Source organism: Hydra vulgaris, chromosome 12, assembly GCF_038396675.1.
Source record: "Hydra vulgaris chromosome 12, alternate assembly HydraT2T_AEP".
NCBI lineage: Eukaryota > Metazoa > Cnidaria > Hydrozoa > Anthoathecata > Hydridae > Hydra > Hydra vulgaris.
Window position 1 is genome coordinate 3,887,501 of NC_088931.1, and position 20,182 is coordinate 3,907,682.

Here is a 20,182-nt window from a genome sequence, read left to right on the forward strand (position 1 = left end):
GCGCAGAATTCTCCTTCGTAAAACCGGGACATCTGGCAACCCTAATATGTATATATATATATATATATAAATATATATATATATATATATATATATATATATATATATATATATAATATATATATATATATATATATATATATATATATATATATATATATATATATATATATATATATATATATATATATATATATATATATATATATATATAAAGAGTTCATGCCCAAAAAGGCTGCAAGCAACTACATTGAATATTGATTACATTGAATATTGCCTGTTCTAAGCATCTAAAAATTGATAATGTCTTCCCAAGACGGAGTATAAACTTAAGCAATTAGCAAATGGAGGTTTGAGGTACGAAAATTGGAAAAAATATTTTTATAGATAAGAAACAGTGCAGGACCAAGGATAAAACTTTGTGATACCCCAGAAATTACTAGGAATCAAGAAGTGTGTTGTCTTTCCAGGACAGCTTTAATTCTTTGGTTTGAAGATAATGCTTCAATAAGTTATGAATAATTTATGTCGTTAGTTGCTACCTTAATCATCCAAAGTATTTTTATATTACCCTATTTTTTTACATATGATATTTTACAAAAAAAAAATTTTTCTAATGATTTTCTTTTATTAAAAGATTAGAAAATAAACTGAAGATAGAAAACTAGTAGATTTTCCGAAAAATCTGATTTAAAATATCTTTAAATTTAGATGTTGTTGCATCTAGCAGTGCCGCCATGTTCCCCTGGTACTTGGGTTAATATGACAATCAATTACAATTATGTTGCTTCCAATGAAATTGTTGTTTTACAAAATGCAATTGAAGAAATAAGAATGATTGATACTATGAGAGTGGGAGCTTACAATATTACTTCCAGTGATGGTGCATAATGTTACTTATCTTTATTATTACCACTACCATTATTGTTACTTGTATTTTTTTTGTGATTTTGTTTAATACTATATGCTATTATATAATGTAGTATTATTATAGTTTAGCGTATCAGCAATAGTGTGTTTTTGTTGTCAACATGTCAACAACCATTTATTAATTGTTACATGTCCACTTAATCTGTTTACAAATAGTCATATTCAACCATCTACGGTTGTTTTACAATTTGAGGATAGAGTTCCTAATACTTGAATATTTTTAATTGGTTGAAAAACTTAATGGACAAATGTTTATAATTTTTTTCAAATTTGTTTTTTTATTTTGAGCATAAATTTTTCTTAACTATATCTTATGAAAAACATATGCATGTTTTTTTAGCATGCACAAACACAAATGTGGATCAAATATTAATTAAACATTAACAATGATATGTAAAGTAAGGAAGCATTTATTTGGTATATCAGAGTACAACAGTGAGATGTTGTGCATTGATTAGAGTGTATTCTCATAGCCACATAAGGAAATATTTATTACAATTTTGGGTTAAGAGTGAGGTACCTGCATAGCTTATTGCTACACTATACACTATCTATGATTGAGTCTAATGCACTATTTATGATTGGGTCTAATACGCTAACTATAATTGAGTCTAATGTACTATCTATGATTGAGTCTAATGCACTATCTAAGATTGAGTCTAATGCACTATCTATGATTTGGTCTAATACACTATCTATGATTGAGTCGAGTTCTCTATTAGTTTAAAACATGAATAAAGTACTTAAAATGTTAAACAAAAAAATATTCATTAGCACCTAATTATTGAAATTTATTTTTTATGAATATTTGTAGTCTTCCAGTAACTTTTCAGCAAAACTCACCAGACCTACATGCTCTTCAGAAGACTTGATTAAATTTGGCTATTTCATTTTTGTTTTTACAGTATTGATTCTACTTATTCTACTATTTAATTGTAATTTTTTGATTTTTAATTGTAAAAAAGTACTGTTGTGCATTCAGTGGTGAGTGATGAGGTATATGTTTTGCTCTTGATGAAAGGCTTTCAATTACATCTGGCATTCTGGTTTTCTCACTAAGTTTGCTTCATATAATGTATTTTTGAAAGTTTTGAAAAGTTATTGTCAAAATTTTCCTTTATTTCTATTAACTTCTGGACTACAACAATGTTTTATTGCTGGTTCTGTGTTGTTTCTTATCAATGATCTTTCTGATATGCTTATCTCTAAAGATTCTTGATTCTAAACCTTGATTAAAAGTTTTAACTATATTATCTCTAAAAAGAATTTATTTATTATCTAGAGTAGCTAAATTTGCTTATGAAACTACTTCTGTTTTCTCCTGAATTTAAAAATTCATTAATTTTTATTTGGTGTGATAACTTGGGGCTTGCAGTTGCTGGTGAATGTTAACCCAAACATTACTCAATTGTTTGCTGCTGTTAATAAATAAAATGTTGTTTATGTTCTTATATTGATGAATGGTATTAAGTTGTATTAAGTTTTACTTGATGTCTTTTTATATTATTTTTCATTAATAACTCTCATATAAACCTTATACACTAACTCTTGCAAAAATAGCATTTTACATGTTTTTTTTTTTTTAATAGTCTACTAACTATTCTTTTTACTCTCAACCTCTATAAATCTCCTATAAGGCTTTGAATGGAATACATTTGTCATATTCAGGCTGCTTTTAATGAGGTCCTATATTGTTTAAAAGAGATCCAAAGTTGCATTGCAAATGTTCATGTACCTGCTCTGACTGCCAACCTTGAGCCTCTGACCCATTGTTGTAAGGTCTCACTTGTTTCTATAAATGCTACTATGTAGCTGCTCAATTTCATAACTAACAAGTGATGGAGCATTGTTCCATCACTTGTTCCATCAATCAAAACTCAATCTTTTCATTCATCAAATTATTTTCTTAAAACAATGAACAGAGCTAGCAACTTTTATTTGTATAAAAGTTTTTTTATATATTTTTTTTGTTTGTTATTGCTTTTATATTGTATTATTAGGATTTTGTAATTTTATAAATTGCGTTTGTTATTGTATTCTATTTTATAAAATGGTCATGATAGAAGTAATATTCCTGATTTTTTTGGCCAGGTGATATTTTTTACATGTTATAAAGGCAACTTACCTAGAAAGAACACTGAACTCTGATATAAAATGGTCTATTTATATGTGGGTAAGAGTAGGGAGAGGATATAAATTTTTTTTTTAGTTGTATTGGAATAAATTTAATCAATCCCAGATAGTAAATCATGTTTATGTCAGAAAAGGCATTCAGTTTTAAAAAATTGCTTAAACTCTTTATTATTAGCCAACTTTAAATACAAAAATTTATGAGAATTTTTTTAAATCAAAAAATGCAAAACCATAGATTTCTTTTGTTTTAACAAGATGTTAAACAAAAGATGTTTCATAAATTGTCATAACAAAAAACATATAAGCATTTGTTATAATATTGAATCGTTGTCTTCATTTAACATTATAACTCTTCAATAGGGGAGCACTGCATAAACAATTTAACAACTTTTTATTACAGAATTTTTTGACCACATTTTTTACACCATGGTAGCAGCCATAAATCTTTTTAAAAAAACGAATCCTTGGTTACAAACCTTTTCAAATTATCTAATGTGGCTTTTTAGTACACAATACAGCATAAATAATTTAAATATTTGATATTAAATAGTATGCACAGCGGCAAGGGCATTTTAAAACAAGTACGTCTTATATATGCTATAGCTAACTTTATACCCACTTTCCATAGAATGTTGAGTTTAACCTGATTGTTAACAAGTCATTTAATGGCTTATGCATTACTGTTTATAAATATCAGTTATGGTGTTTTTTGCAAAAAGAATTATTCCACCTTTTGTGTTGCATATAATAATATCTAATTTTAAATGTGCCACCATTATTTGTTTTTTGTAAGCAATTATACTCTTTATTGATATTGTTGTAAACAAGTGAGGACCTTATTTCAAATTCTTTTGTGAACTCAGACAGATTCTTGCAGTCTTTATTGATGCTACAATGGAGAGCTGACATAAATTTAAAACACTTTTTTGAATATATTTGTTATTATTATTTTTTGAATATTTTTGTTATTATTTTTATTTTTTTGAATATATTTGTTATTATAATTTTTTTAAATATATTTGGTATAATTTTTTTGTCATTTACTCAATACTATTCAATGTATCTTAATTATTTTGAACTTTAAACCTGTCAATAAATTTGATTATTTTGTTGATTGATTGATTCACTAACATATGCTTCATATTATGCTTTAGCTCTACAACTTATGCAATATTACTTATAATATGAGCACTCAATATTATTTCTGCTCTCTAAGATATCACGTTGACAAATTAGTATTAATTACATTTTTTTTCAAAGTTTTATTGTAAAATAAAATTTGAAAGAAAAAGTTTTAGTAAAATTAAAAAACAAAAAACAAAAAAAATTTGAACAATGCTAAAGTTAAAAAAAGGAAATATAAATAAAACTTATACAAAACTTTGAAAAGTTCAATGTTATTTCGTTCTTAAGTTAAAAATCTATATTTTATAGTCGGCTAATCTTCATTCATTCCATTAAATAACGATTTTGTTTTTTAATTTAAAATATGTTTATTAGGATTAGGAAAAATTCATAAAATATTTCTACATAAAAATTCTTATCTTAAAAAAAAAAAGAAATGATAATAAACAAGAGTTAAGTAGAGGAGAAATTAATTTTTATTTCCCAATTTAATCAGTTTGATTCTAAGAAGACTAAGAATAAAGTTGTATAGTTTTTTTACATAGTTTTTACAATTTACACAGATGAGAGAAAAAAATTTCAAAAAAATGGCATTGTTGAAGTGTTTAGTTATTTGTTTTCTGTCTCAACTTTTAAAAGTTTAAAAAAAAGTTATGAGGTTGCTAAAGTTTTTTTGAATTTTTTTTAAGATTTTTATGAATAAATTTTGAGAAAATAGTGAAAGAGATTTAAAGAGGTTTGTTGTGTATTAGATAGAGCCGAAGAGGTTAAGGCTATCTCTCTTGACATTCCTAAAGCTTTTGATAAAGTTTGGCATGCTGGTCTTGTCCATAAGTTTTCTTCTTACAGTGTATCTGGTAAAATTTTTAAGAATATTAAGTCCTTCTTTTCTCATTGTAGTATAAAAGTTGTCCTCGATGTCAGCACTCTTCTTCATATCCTGTAACTTCAGGGGTTCCTCAAGGTTCAATCCTTGGCCCTATACTCTTTTTAATTTACATTAACAATCTTCCAGATATTCTCACATCTAAGGTGACATTGTTCGCTGATGACACTACCATTTGTTCTTGTCATGATAAAAAGCTAACACTCTCTGATTGCTTGGAGGGGGCATCTGAGCTTGAAAAGGATTTCACTTCTGCTACAACATGAGGTTCACGGTGGCTGGTGAACTTTAATTCAGATAAAACTCAATTTTTTTCAGCCAATCATTATCACAATAATTTAGATCTTCCTATATTTATGAATGGTAATGTACTCGATTAGTCATCTACCCTTCATCTTCTAGGATTAACTCTTACTTCCGATCTTTCTTGGAATCCATACATCAAATTGATTGTAAAATTAGCATCTGCTAAGGTTGCATCTCTTTATAATAATTTTTTTTTTTTTTCTTCTTATAATTTATGTTTAATTTTTTTTTTAAAGGTTTATTTAGGTATTTTCATTGCGATTTTCTTAAAAAAATTCAATGCTCAATTTATAAGCTCTTTCTATCTTCACCCTCAACTAGATAGGTATTTTTTTTATCAGGTTTTTCCTTCTCTTAAGTAATCACTAGTCCCAATATTGGATCAGTTTAACAGTATAGGATCAGTTTAATGGCTGAAAAACCATAGGTTACATTTAATTGTATTGTTTCAGTATGTAAGATAAAAAATTATTTAAAGAATTTAAAGTTAATTTGAATGTAATAATATTATGTACTTGTTGGTTGTTAAATTTACTTGTATGTACTTATTTGCTAAGAAATGTACTTGTATTGTAATATATGAACTTGTTTATATTTGCAATTCCATAAACTAGGATAATCTGTTTTTTTTGTGAAAAATACAAGAAGGTTCCTTTTTTTAACACCAAAATAAATAAAAAACTTGTTGTTAAGGAGTTGTTAGAAGGCTTGTTTTAATTCGCGGAGAAACAAGTTAAGCGCGGTACTACTAGGGTGGGAATCGAACTCAGAACCTCTCGCTTATGAAACAAATTACACTTAAGAAGACTTAGAAACAGCTATAAATAAAGTGAAAAACCATGAATTTATCATAAGGAAGGCTTCTAAAACATATAACATTTCATTCAAAACACTGCATAAAAAATTAAAACTTAGGGATCAAAGCATGGTGGGCAAATCAGGCTTGATAGTTCAACAGAAAGTTTTTTTTTTTAAATAATTACTTATGCTATTAAGTAGAAGAAAAAAACAGGGGTGATAAAATGCTTCTTGGAAAAAATAACAATCCAGGTGGTGAAGACACTGTAATGGTTCTTAACAAATTTGTTTAAGATCTTAAGAACAATCTAGGCTCAGGCACAAATCCACTTACAAAACAAATCTATTCATAATCTGAAAAAGTGTCACCTAGCTTATTATTCTTACCCCGTTTTAAAAATACGATTATGATCATATAAAATAAGAAAATTAGGATATTTACTGCATAGTGTTGATCAGACCTACAACTTTTCCAGGAAGCTGGGTAGTATGATGTTCTGTTAAAAAAAAAAGGTAGCGATTAGGATAACAGGTATCTTCTATGATGCATAAATCTTTAAAAAGTGTTCATAATCACCCTAATTGACAATAATTTTCAAGGTTTTAATATCATGTTGCAAACTTGTAGATTACATGTTGTAATCTTGTGCAAAAAACTTGTTTGCACCATTTATATTGTCTTACCAACTTTGAATAACTCAGTCACCATAATAATTTTTATTGTAATTTTTCTTAGTTGAAAATGTTCTAAACATGTTTTTAAATGCAATTAATTAACGCCATTTATATTTGAATTTATATTTATTTTTGAAGGAGTCCACTTGAGCATATATATGTGGTAATAGCTTAGCTATAAAACATTTAGCTCACAATCAAGAAGTTACTGTGCTCAATCTGTTTCTAGGGGGTAGCGCCCTTGTTTAAAGCTCTTTCATGTTTCTTTGATAAGAAAGAGTTGCAGTTATTTTTAAAAAATGAGTAGCTCTCTTGACTGTACACAGGACACAGGAGTATGATGGGAAGGTGATGTTATAAAAATAAAAATACAGTACACAAACAATAATGAAATTTTGGATTTAGGATCAGTTTTTAAAAAAACACCCATTTGGGTTGGGCTTCTTAAAAAAAATCCCTGGGTTTTTTACAACCCTACCATTATTAAGTGTGAGTTACTAAGAAAAAAGAATAGAGTTATAGAACAAAGAAACAGTTTACAGAAGACTTGAAAAGTTGTAGGTTGTATGAGTCAGGAAAACATAGAGATCGTAGAAAAGGTTGAAGTGTGGGGAAAAAAACTAGACACTTGAAAGTTTTTAGAGCATGCAGGAACGGATACAGTAAACAAATGAGACTTAGCTGAATGATAAATCAAACGAGAATGAGTTTTAGTTGATGGAACTAAAAATGATATCTCCTTTGAGCAGCAACCATGATAGTATTTGTAGAAAAGGGAAAGAAATGCAACTTTACAATGATGGGAAAGAGCCTCAAGCTTAGCAGATAGACCAAGTCCAACTACCTTTACAATAGGTAGTTGTCCAAATATGACAACAGTATTCCATACAGGGACAAATATAAGATTTTTAAAAGTAGGAAATGAAATCAGAAGTAAAAAAATGGCAAGCATGATAAAGAGAAGTAGTCTTAGCAGATGCTAGTTTAGCAATCGATTGTATATATGGTTTCCATAAAAGGTCAGTAGTAAACAATATTCCAAGAACATGCAAAGACGAGGACTCAGTGAGAGGGTTACCATTCATTAATATAGGAATGCCGACAGTATTGCGATATTTTTTTGCAGCAAATAACAGAGTTTTGTTGGAGTTAAAATTTACAAGCCACTGCTACTAAAAAAAAATTTTACCACATTTTTATGTTGCACATAAAAGAACAAAAGCAATTTCTCATTCTTTTCAAGTTTTTCTTATTTGTTATTCTATCTGCTATTCTATATGCTATGTAAAAAAAAATGTAATACACTGTGTAAGAATATGCAGTAATAAGATTATTACTGCATATTCTTAGTGTTAATTTAGAGTTCGTACTAATATTTACTGCTCAATTTAATTTTTGGAATGTTGACTTTAGTTGTGAAACTGTTTTTTAGAAAAAGTTTTAAAATTCAATTTTTGGTCATAATTGATCTTTAACATACATAAATGCTCAAACCTGAACCAAATTTTATTTTTTAATATTTATAATGTAGTTGATACTTTCTCCTATTTTTATTGAGTTTTTCATTTAAATTTCAATATTGGAATAAAAGCTACAATTTATTACATTAAAATGTTTTAATGGAATTTAAAACTAAATTTTTTTTGTTAATTTCAGTTCCACCTCCTCCAACAGTTTTTAATGCTACAGCAATATCATATGATTCAATAAATACAAGCTGGACACCTGTAAATGTCACAATTGATGGCAATTTAACAGTTAAAGGTTATACAGTTTTTTACAGACTAGCATTAGATCCAAACTCTCAATGGGATTGGGTATCTTGTCAGGTATTGTTACAATTCGAAAAAACTTTATTTATAACAAATCTTTAGTAAAATATAATGATGTAAAATATAAATGGCTTATAATTTATACATGGCTGGATATATTGCATAAATAAAATAAAAAGGCTTTTTTTTGGCTTTTTTTATGTTTATTTTTTTGTTTAACTTAATATTTATTGCAATTCATAACATTAAGCTGTTTTTTGACTTATGCAATTACACCGTTTGCAGAAAGTATTTCTGACCATTATTCAATACTAGTGACCATTATTCAATACACAAAATAAAATCTCTGAAACCATATCACTACATATTTTAAAAAACTACAAATAATCCTAAATAAAATTTTTTTTTTTATTTTGAAATTTTTTAAGCTTATTTTGTTTTTCTTCTGTTAAGATTTCTTTTTTTAAATTTTTTTTGTAGTTTTTTCTGCAAATTTTTTTATATAGGCATTTATATAGGCTTTTTTTAACTTTTTTTTTTAATATATGTAGCTTGTAAAGGATTTTTTTTATAAATAGGAGTGCAGAATCAAGTTTGCAAGTTGCTTTAAATGAAAAGATCTTGAGAATAATCTAGTTAAAAGAATATTATAAAAAAGAAAGAAAAATAATAGGCAAAAAAAAAACGACAACACAAGAGGATATTGACAAGTTTAATTTTAGAAAATCTTTAAGATCTGTTTCCGATATTTCATGTAGTTCCTGGTGTTTTGTTTTTTTGTGTGGTTGCTGGTATTTTGTATGGTTTTTTTGTATGATAGCTGGTATTTTGTATGGTTGCTTAACTAAAGCAGTCCCAACATTTTATTGTTCCTATATGGATCTAATCTTATTAATGCTCCAATCGGCTTCCAATGTTGAAGTTGTTTCTAACTTCAACACTTCTGCAGCTTGTAGTTTTGACACCATTCTTGTCACAGTCTAACATAAACTGCAGAACTTTCTTCAATCCTCTTTAATCTATTTAACAAGTGTTTAATTGAATCTTGTTTTCTTACCTGGTAAAAAATGACATTTGTGTCTTCAATATTCAAAAACTTTACTGATGACACAACTATAAATTCCAGTCCCAACAAAAATTTATCACTTTGATTGTTTCAAACAGATAGTGGAGATTGAATCTGACTTCTTTTCTGTCACAATTTAAGGTTTGGAGTGAGAGCTAGTGAACTTTAACCCCAACAAAACTCAGTTAATAACTGTTGCAATACTGTTAATAATCTTATTTTAATCTATGCCAATTTTAACTGAGTCCTCTACATTACATTTTTTTTCGGATTATTTTGTACTAATACTAATTACCTCTTATTTAAACCATGTATAGAATCTATTGTAAAGTTAGCTTCTGTTAATATTTCTTCTGCTAATGTCTTTTAGAAAGAAAAAAAATATATATTTTAAATCTCTTTTATAAAAGGTCAACAAATTTTAAATGTATTTAAACCAGTTCTAGGTCCCAAGGTTGAACCTCTGTTTCATTGTTTAAAGAATCTCTTTTTTCTTTTCTACAAATGCTTTACAAATACACAAAAAGCTACAAATGGTACCATAGTTACCACTAATGGTACCATAGTTACCACTCAAGTGAAGTTTTTTAACTATTTACTATAACTTTTCCTTCATGTTCCAAAATTTTTATAAGTTTTTTTAATTAAACACCAATACTTAATAGTTCTCTCTTAATCCTGACTCATATAATTTACTGTTCAAGTCTTTTGTTTGACTCATATAGTTTACTTTTCAAGTCTTTTGTTTGACTCATATAATTTACAGTTCAAGTCTTTTGTTTGACTCATTTACAGTTCAAGTTTTTTGTTTTCTTGCTCTTTAATTTTTTTACTTTTTAGTAAAGAACTTAAAGAGGATCTAATATATAATATATATTTGAATATATATATTAATTTCCGATCTAAACAGTTGTTGCTTGCAGCATTGTTGGAAAAAAACTTGTTTTTAAATAAATATGATCATGCATATAGGATTTGTTTAATTTTATAATCAGAACAATATTTGAAATGCATGACATAAAACTTTGTAATAAAATTTGAATGTTTATGTCTATTCACAAACAATTGAATGATGAAATATTTATAATTTGTTTTATTTTTAGTCTTTTAAAATTTAAATACATACATACAATATTGCGTCTAAAATTAATTCCATTTTAGAATACAACATATTTGGTGATAGAAAGGTTAGCTCCAACTACAACTTATACATTGAGAGTTTTAGCTTTTCATTCTATGGGAAATGGAATTAGTTCATATGAAGTTTTGGAAAGAACTTTGGAAGGCAGTTAGTTAAAATTAATATTTCATTCATTTTTTATTCTATTATTTTATTATATATTTAAGTTGAGAAAAAAAAAAAGAAATATATATATATATATATATATATATATATATATATATATATATATATATATATATATATATATATATATATATATATATATATTGTATATATTAAACCAGTTCAAAAAAAAAATTTTTTAATAATTAAGTGGCTAGATGTTTAAATGTTGTTAATTGATGAAAAAAAGTAAATCACTAAAGTTTCAAAGCATTATTCCAATATTTAGTAACAGCTCAATTAAGTTTACTTTTCAATGGGGTCCTAAAAAGAAAAAAAAAAAAGTTCCTTAAAAGTAGGTCAACCTGGTACTCAAAAGAAGCAAAATAATGTATAAATTTCAAAATAAATTAAAAAAATTTTATTTTTATTAAAAACTTGCAAAGATGTACTTTTTTTATTACTAGTTAAAAAAACATTTTTAACTAGAAATAAAATAAAATTTTATTGATTTTAATTCAAATTTTTTATTTTAGCTTTTTTCACTGATTTAATGTTTCAATCACTAATGTTTCAATCACTAATTTTTCAATCACTAATGTTTCAATCACTCATTTTTCAATCACTAATGTTTCAATAGAAATATTCTACTTTTAGAACTATTCAAGAAACAAAAAATAATTAACTATTCAAAACGCTTACAATCTAAATAAAACTTTCTTCCTCACTTGCACTATGTTCTAAATCTGATATTGTTACTGTAGCTAGATATACGCTTAACTTTCAGCAATGATTCTTGCTATACTGGGTATTATGGACTAGAGTATGTTGGGTATTAAGGACGCCCCTGAATTAAATTTATAATTATTGAGTGTTAAAATTCTTTTAAATTTTTCCAATTTCTTTTCAATTTCAAATTTCAATTGCAAAATTATTTGAATAAAAGAATTTTAAAAGAATAAAGTTTTTTTGTTCAAATAGATTTCTTTTTAAATAAAATTCCTAAAAGTAAACTTAATATTTGAGTAACTGGTAGTTACTGTAGTAACTTAGCTAGTTGTTTCAACTTGTTCTAAAGGTTTTTTATCATTTCACCTCCCTAAGGCCGAGAAGGCCACTACAGATGAGGAGGCCACTTAATTGTGGTTATAGCCCTCTCTTAACTCTATAACTCTGAAACATGAACCTTGGCAAACAAGGCCGCTACGCGGAGAAACAAGAGAAACAAGGTTAAACTAAATATAACTTTAAAATAATATTGGCTTCCACGCAGAGATTTGAAGTAATTTAAATTCAAAAGCGCTTTATATTGAATAAAATCTTCACACAAGTATATATATATATATATATATATATATATATATATATATATATATATATATATATATATATATATATATATATATATATATATATATATATATATATATATATATATATAGTATATATATATATATATATATATATATATATATATATATATATATATATATATATATATATATATATATATATATATATATATATACTGGTGTGAAATATATATATATATACTTGTGTGAAATATATATATATATGTATATATATATATACTTGTGTGAAATATATATGTATATATATATATATATATATATATATATATATATATATATACATATATACATGTATATATATATATATGTATACATATATATATATACATGTGTATATATATATATATATATATATATATATATATATATATATATATATATATATATATATATATATATATATATATATACATATAGTATGTCAAAAAAGTCACCCCCTGATGATTTTTCAATAAAAACAAATTTTGATATGCTTAAATTTAGATTTTTGACCTCAATTTTTTTTTTTAATATTGAGTTTATATCAAAAAACATTTTTATAATAAGAAGTTAATATTCTTAAACTTAAAACAAAAATTATCCAATAAATTAGAAAAAGTCAAAAAGTCACCCACTAATCATTTTATAACTTTTCTGTAGTTTAACTTAGTAAAAATGCAAACACAAACAAATTTTATTGATAGAAGTTGTTCTAACTAATTTTTTAGCAAAGTTTGTTGTCTTTTTAGGTTCTTAATAAAAAAATCATGGCGAAAAGTTATGAAATTCATGAATCAGTAAAAAAACTGATCCTGGGACACTATAAAAGTGGAAAAGGATATAAAACTATTTGTAAAATAATAAATGTAAAGCCTAATAGTGTAGGAATATCATTAGAAAAAATAAAAAAATGGGTACTGTAAAAAATTTGCCAAGATAAGGACACCCAGCTAAGATTACCTTACGCATTGATAGAGAAATTATTCAATAAGTTGAACAAGATTGAGGATTATCTGTACCAAAGCTTGCAAAAGATTTATAAACAGATCATGGTATAACTGTAAATCCTTAAACTGTTCGCAATAGCTTATAAAATTAAGGTTTTTAGGTAGAGTTAAAAGAATCAAAGAAAAGATTGGCTTGGGCTAAGAAACATTCAAATTGGACTATTGACCAATGGCAAAGAGTTTTATGGTCCGATGAAACAAAAGTATGTTTGTTTGGTTCTGATGGTATTGTATGCAAATGGAATCCTAAATGTATGAGACCAGCTGTCAAGCATGGAGGGGGTAATATTAAGCTTTGTTATAACATTTCAATATGATATATACTTTTCTTTTGCTTGGAGTGGTGTTGGCAAACTCAAATTCATTGACGGAATAATGACAAAAAAGGTTTATACTGTAGTTATAGTTTGATAAATATTCTGAAGTGAAAACTGAGATCAAGCGCCAGAAGTTCTGGCTTATCTCATAATTTTATCTTTCAACAGGATTCTGGAGATTCTAAACACACATCAAAGTTAGCTACTGAGTGGTTAAAAAAAACAGTATTAAGATGTTAGATTGGGTTCCTCAGTCACCAGACCTAAATACGATTGAAAATCTTTTTAAAATTAAAGTTGCTGATCAAAAACTATCCAGTTTGTCGCAATTAAAAGCAATTCTCATTGAAGAGTGGGAAAAATTTGACACACAATGGCTTAAAAGCATAGTAAATTCAATGTCTAAAAGATGTCTTGCAGTCATCAAGGCAAAAGACGCACAAATAGACTATTAATTTTATAATAGCAAAATAATTATTTAAAGGGGTGACTTTTTCTAATTTAGTAGATAATTGTTGTTTTAAGTATAAGAATATTAATTTCTTGTTATAAAAATGTTTATTGATATAAACTCAATATTAAAAAAAATTGAGGTCAAAAATCTAAATTTAAGCATATAAAAATTTGTTTTTATTGAAAAATCATCAGGGGGTGACTTTTTTGACATACTGTATATATATATATATATATATATATATATATATATATATATATATATATATATATATATATATATATATATATATATATATATATATATATGTATATATATATATATATATATATAATTATTTATTTTTAGCACCTCCAGAAATGCCCCAAAATTTGACATGTAATGCTGATTCAGCAAACAGTGTTAGTTTGAATTGGATACGAGTGAAGGAGTGGAGAGGAAATCCGAAATGTTACACAGCTACTTACAAATTGTTTGGTCAAAATGAAACTTTTAGTTATACAACATTTAATTCAATATCGCAATCAGGAAAGATTACTGGTTTAAATGGTTTTACCAAATATGAATTATATCTTTCTGCAGACACTAATGCTGGATCAGGGCCTCAGGCCTGGTGTGTGTTTAAAACCTTGGAAGGAGGTTGTGATACTTTATTTATTTTAAGATATTTATATATTTAACATATTATATATTTAACATAACCAATTTGATTTAAATCTTAATTATTACTAATTAAACCTATTTAACTACAGGCAATGTAAGGTAACAAGAATTCATCTCCGACAAATGGTGCAAGTCAATATTTATCAGATTTTCTGAAACATCATTAGTGATTGTATTATAGCCATCAGAATGAAGTTTTACCTATAGTCCACTACTTAATTCTAATTGGATCTTACAGCAGCAATGGTTATATAGAAAAGAAACATTCAGCAAAAACAAAGATTCAAAATGTTTTTCATTTGAGCAATTGTTGCCATGTTAATTCCCATGCCATGTTGAATTTGACAGCCAATATCAACATGGCACAGATAGATATTGTACTAAACATGCTAACAAAGATGTGTATGAGCCATCTTTAAGGCATCATAAGCATGTGATAGTAATTGCAGACTAGTACGCAGTGTCTTTTTAGTGATTCTTATTCAAAAAAATCAGTTACAAATGTCAATGTTATTGCAGCATCTACTAAGCATTTAGCAAAATTAAATTTTTAAGCCTATATAAAATATAGGCTTCTATAATCTATAATAATTTCTGTTTTCTATAAAAAACTTTTAACTCAGCTTTTCTTTTTCTGTAAAAGTTCATTGCTGCTTTATTTGAGAGTAAGATGCAGCTTGAATTGCATAGATCCTAAACCAACTGTTGTATTCAAGTAAATGCTAATCTGTATTGTCATTTGTATAGACCAGCACCAACATCTTTAATCAATTTTAGAATGTTACTTGTGGCAAGCAGGCACAAAGTGTTGCTGCCACATCTCTTTATGGTATATACTTGTCATTATATTATTTTGTTTAATTTTAAAATGCTGTCAGCATCAATCTGCTTTCTTTTTCATCCTCTGGTGAATTTTTCTTCTGGTTTTAGTTGTATCGCATTTTTTCTATCTTATAATTGATTAAATGTCTTTGTTTGTTTTATTCATCAAGTTTGTTTTTAAGAGTCATAGGAAACTTAATGATCAAAAGTTGCAAAATTTATAAATGCTTGTTTATCAATTGATACTTAAAATTCACTCATTAGTTGATTGAGTTATTTACTTTTGCTTGTGAAAGAATTTTTGTCCTTACTTTTAATTGTTGTATACTAGTAGTTAAAAATCAACATTAGTTGACAATCATCTCCGCTACAAAATATTTTTACAAAGGCACCTGTCCATTTTTCTAATACTTTTGAATATTTCTTTTTTGTATGTATTGTTATCACTAACTGGCTTAAGATAAACAGCCAGAAAAAGGTAAACAGTTATTGAATGAAAATTTTTTTAATTGATTAATTTTTGCATTCACAAGCATCAGTCAATGACCACTTGCTTTTTAAACAATGTTTTTAATAGAAAAAATAGCAATCATTACATAAAATGAACTAATCTATTGCAATTGAACAAATGAAAGTTATTGTTTATTACATTAACAAAAAAAACAAAATAAAATATTTTATTCATATATGACATTTACAAAAAATTTCTTGTGTTATAAAAAAGTTCAACTTATTTCGTTCTTCTATAGATTTATTTCTTTAATTTATTATTTTTTAAACAAATGAAGTTAGGATATTTTTGTTTTAAATTCGCAAATTACTCTTTTTTTAAACATTTATTTATAAAGACTTATTATAAATAGGTTTAATTAGTAATAATAAAGATTTAAATCAAATTTTTTACAAAGGACCAAGACATTACCTCTTGGTAATTTGTTTATGTCGAAAAATGTTCTTCTTGTATTTCAAAAATATTTGATAAAATCCAAAATTGTTTTTATAATACATGACCAAAAATGTATTTTAAATACAAAGTATTTAAAATTAAACATGTGTGTGTGTGTGTGTGTGTGTATATATATATATATATATATATATATATATATATATACATATATAAATGTGTTCTACAAAATAGAGTGCCCAATGTTCTTAAAAGAACAGAGCAATAATAAATTAAATTTGTAGAAAATTACTTATCAATTTTTTTTTAAGTTTTTCACAGTGTTTCATCATTATAGACTCTTCAAAAACCTTTTCTAGTTTTTTTAGTTTTGAGTTTATTTTTTCTATTTGAGTTGTTTATTTTTTCATAAATTACCTTTTTTTATATATAGTTTTTATATATATTTTATATAAAAATTACCTTTTTTTATATATATAGTTTAAGTTTAAGTTTCTATATTCAGTAATTAACTTCTTTAATTACAACGTCAAAAACGTAAAAAAAATAAAATTATTCAAGTCTTGATATTAATGAAGTGCAGTACCAGGCACTTCTATGCTGAAGTTACTTGGTGTATTCGATTGACTATTTTCAGTTTCGGATGGTATAGAATTCCAATAATTTACGACACCATTTTTGAAATAATGGAGTCATTCAGCACAGTTTGACACATTCTGGCTTTCCAGGCCAAGGTTGTGGCTGCATAGATTGTAGTGTGAAGTAGCAGGCGCTATTATTTGTGGAGTGAAAAAGCCAACTTTTTCAAAACCATTTATTATTTTATACTTATGTATAAGATATCCACGTTTGGCTGGTTTTCAAAGTGGTTAGCCCAAGGATGTTGAGTCTTTCTTTGTAAGAAAGATGTTGAGTCTTTCTTTGTAAGAAAGATGTTGAGTCTTTCTTTGTAAGAAAGATGTTGAGTCTTTCTTTGTAAGAAAGATGTTGAGTCTTTCTTTGTAAGAAAGATGTTTGAGCTGGGTAATTACTTTAGTTGTTCTGCGCTGGATTTGTTCAAATCTTTTTATGTCACGTTTGAAATTGGGTTACCAATGGGATAGCAAATTCTAAGTGTGGTCTAACATAAGTAGTATAGAACACTTTCTGATGCAGCATACCTCAGCTTCTAAACAAATTTTTTAGCTTTCTGAGCATTATATTCACTTTTGGCACTGCCAAACCAACCTGTTAATTGAGATTGTTTAAAAAAGCGCACCAAGATCATGTTCTGTGGCAGTGATTTGTAGTTGATGATGTGTATTATTTTCTTTTTCTATTATGTAGCTGCGTGCGGATTTGTATACTTTTTTGTCCATGTATCACTTTACACTTGTCTGTGTTAAATAGCAAGAGCCATTTTTTTGACCAGTTACATTTTTTCTGTGGTGATCAGGCCATTGTCATATTCTAGTGATTTAACTTTGTAGTTGACATGTTGTTTATGTTTCACTTGGTTGTGTAGTCTTTTGGTATCAGCCTTGAAACTGCTATATATTTCTTGTAATTTGATACTGCTTCTTGTACAGTATTACACACATTTTTGCACAATATTTTATACTCTTTCTAAATTGCTTTGTAAGTCTAAATCCCAGTGGCTTGGTATTTTGTTTAAAAACTGAATTTATATTTAACTGTCTCTCTTACTTGTGGAGTAGTCGAAGGTTCTTTTTTATCAGTGTAAGGCAGTTGCGTGGGTGGATAAAACATTTAATGGCTTCAGGGACTTGTTTACAAATAATATGTAGCAGTTTTCAGGCAACCAATCTTCAAAGTTGGTTAACCAGTCAAATGCTGAAATATAGCGTGGTATTGCATTATAGTCGGCTTTGTATCAAAGTAGTCTGTGGGTGTCAAAGTAGTCTGATGTCTGTCAGGATTTTAAAACCAAAGCAACCTTTAATAAGGCAGTGTGCGTGACCTTGTTTTGTTTAGCCGAAGGCTTCATCAGGTTTCAGTTTGAGGATTCGATTGCGTTTGTCTGTAATGATTAAGTCTAACATGTTTTATGGGTGGATCAGCTCTTGTCTTTCTAAATGTAGGAAAATTGACAACTTGAGTTAAAAGCAATTTTTTTAAACAGAATTGAAATTTCTTGTCTGTTTGATTATTCTCAATAATGGTAGCTGTTGCAAATCCTCCACCTATGTCTATTTCTTTGTATTTATAATGGCTCAAATTGAAATCTCCATATATTAACATTAAAACATATCCAAGTGAGGAAAGATTTTGTTTTGCAGCTATGATGGATTTGATTACTTTGTTTAACAATGTATCATAGTTGGTACAGAAAAATTGATTCGAAACCACATTTATGATGTGCCATAATTGCTCAATTTCTTTAGAGTTTTTTATATATATGGCTACACTTCCACCTTTTTTATATATATATTTTTTATATATATGGCTACACTTCCACCTTTTTGACATATACAATTGCTACATCGTAGTTGGTAACTGTGAGTTGCAAATCTGAATTTTCAGTGATAATATTGAAGGTCGGGAGCTTCTTTTGCATTGTTTTGTATTTTGATTGCGGTCTCATCTTTTTTATCGCTGTTAAAGGAATAGGTTATTAGCCCAGAGTCTTAGTTGTTTAAAGTTGGTATTTTTGTATTAAAGTGAAAGTGCTAACATTATGCAAGAAGTGATTTTATGAGATTATCAGAGGAACTGATGAGTTTTAGGCACTTAATACTTTTGTCTTCAACGTCGTTGAGGAATTCAATGTTGAGATGGCTGTCGATTTTACATTTTAATTAATAGGGGCTGGTTGAAGTTTTTGGTGCTGGTGTAACAGTAATTGTTGTTGAAATTGATATTGATTGGTGGCTGTGTTGCTTTGTTTTTTTTGCTAATTAGTGATCTAGATTGAAGTTTTCTGAATACTTAATTGCATTGTATCAATGCATAGCATGGAGAAGCCCAATGCTTCTGTGAATAATCTAACGATAGGGAGTTGACAGTTATTTTGCTTTTTCTCAATGTAAAATGTCATTTTTGCTATTTTTTTTAAGTTGGGAATTTGTAGTTGTGTAGTTCAAATTATCTGGTATATTAAAGACTTAAAGGTTTTTCAGAGTTTTTATTTTGATAATCTGTTTATAAATAGTTGCTATTAACTCAAGTTACATGTGATATCAGTAGGTTTGAAAAGATTGACCAAATCATTGCAACAGCACAGCCCATTTTTCTGACTAAAGAAGTTTGAAAATGTTCACTGATGCTTTCTCTGATCTGTGACATGCGTACTTATATTTAACAAGTTCAACAATTTGAACATCAGAAGGTCAGCATTTGATTTAGTAAGATTTAGGCCTCTCATTAGATAGTTGATGTCTTACTTTTTAAAAAAGTACTTTTAAATTAAAGGATTCTCTTTAACAGTACCTGTGTAACTGTAATATCTTAATTGGATTGGAAATTATTTTAAATGAAAAACTATTAAACAGGTTATATGGTTTAGAACTGTTTGCTATTTGCTCTTGTATCTACAATTCTTTAACTAAGTTTTTTTATATAAATTCATTCAAGAATTCCTTTTTGCAGAATAATTATCCAAGCAAATTATATTGCGGAAATGATTTGAAAAAAGATAAAGTTTATAATGCAAGAAAATGATTACAGTCGACTTAAAAGATTGCAAAT

The 20,182-nt window shown here is 26.9% G+C and overlaps 1 protein-coding gene across 4 annotated transcripts in view; it reads left to right on the plus strand.

Moving 5' to 3' along the window:
* Positions 1-20,182, plus strand: part of LOC105848058 (uncharacterized) — a 108,875-nt gene that overhangs the window by 32,964 nt on the left and 55,729 nt on the right. Inside the window, exons 1-5 of one of the 4 annotated variants that reach the window (XM_065811272.1) lie at positions 215-357; positions 712-883; positions 8,510-8,682; positions 10,853-10,979; positions 14,455-14,745. In XM_065811272.1, coding sequence (XP_065667344.1) covers positions 712-883; positions 8,510-8,682; positions 10,853-10,979; positions 14,455-14,745 — 763 coding nt within the window. In that variant the 5' untranslated portion in view covers positions 215-357. Of the gene's footprint in view, positions 1-214; positions 557-711; positions 884-8,509; positions 8,683-10,852; positions 10,980-14,454; positions 14,746-20,182 lie in introns of those variants that run through there. The other 3 variants (XM_065811271.1, XM_065811270.1, XM_065811269.1) reach the window with 3 other exon arrangements.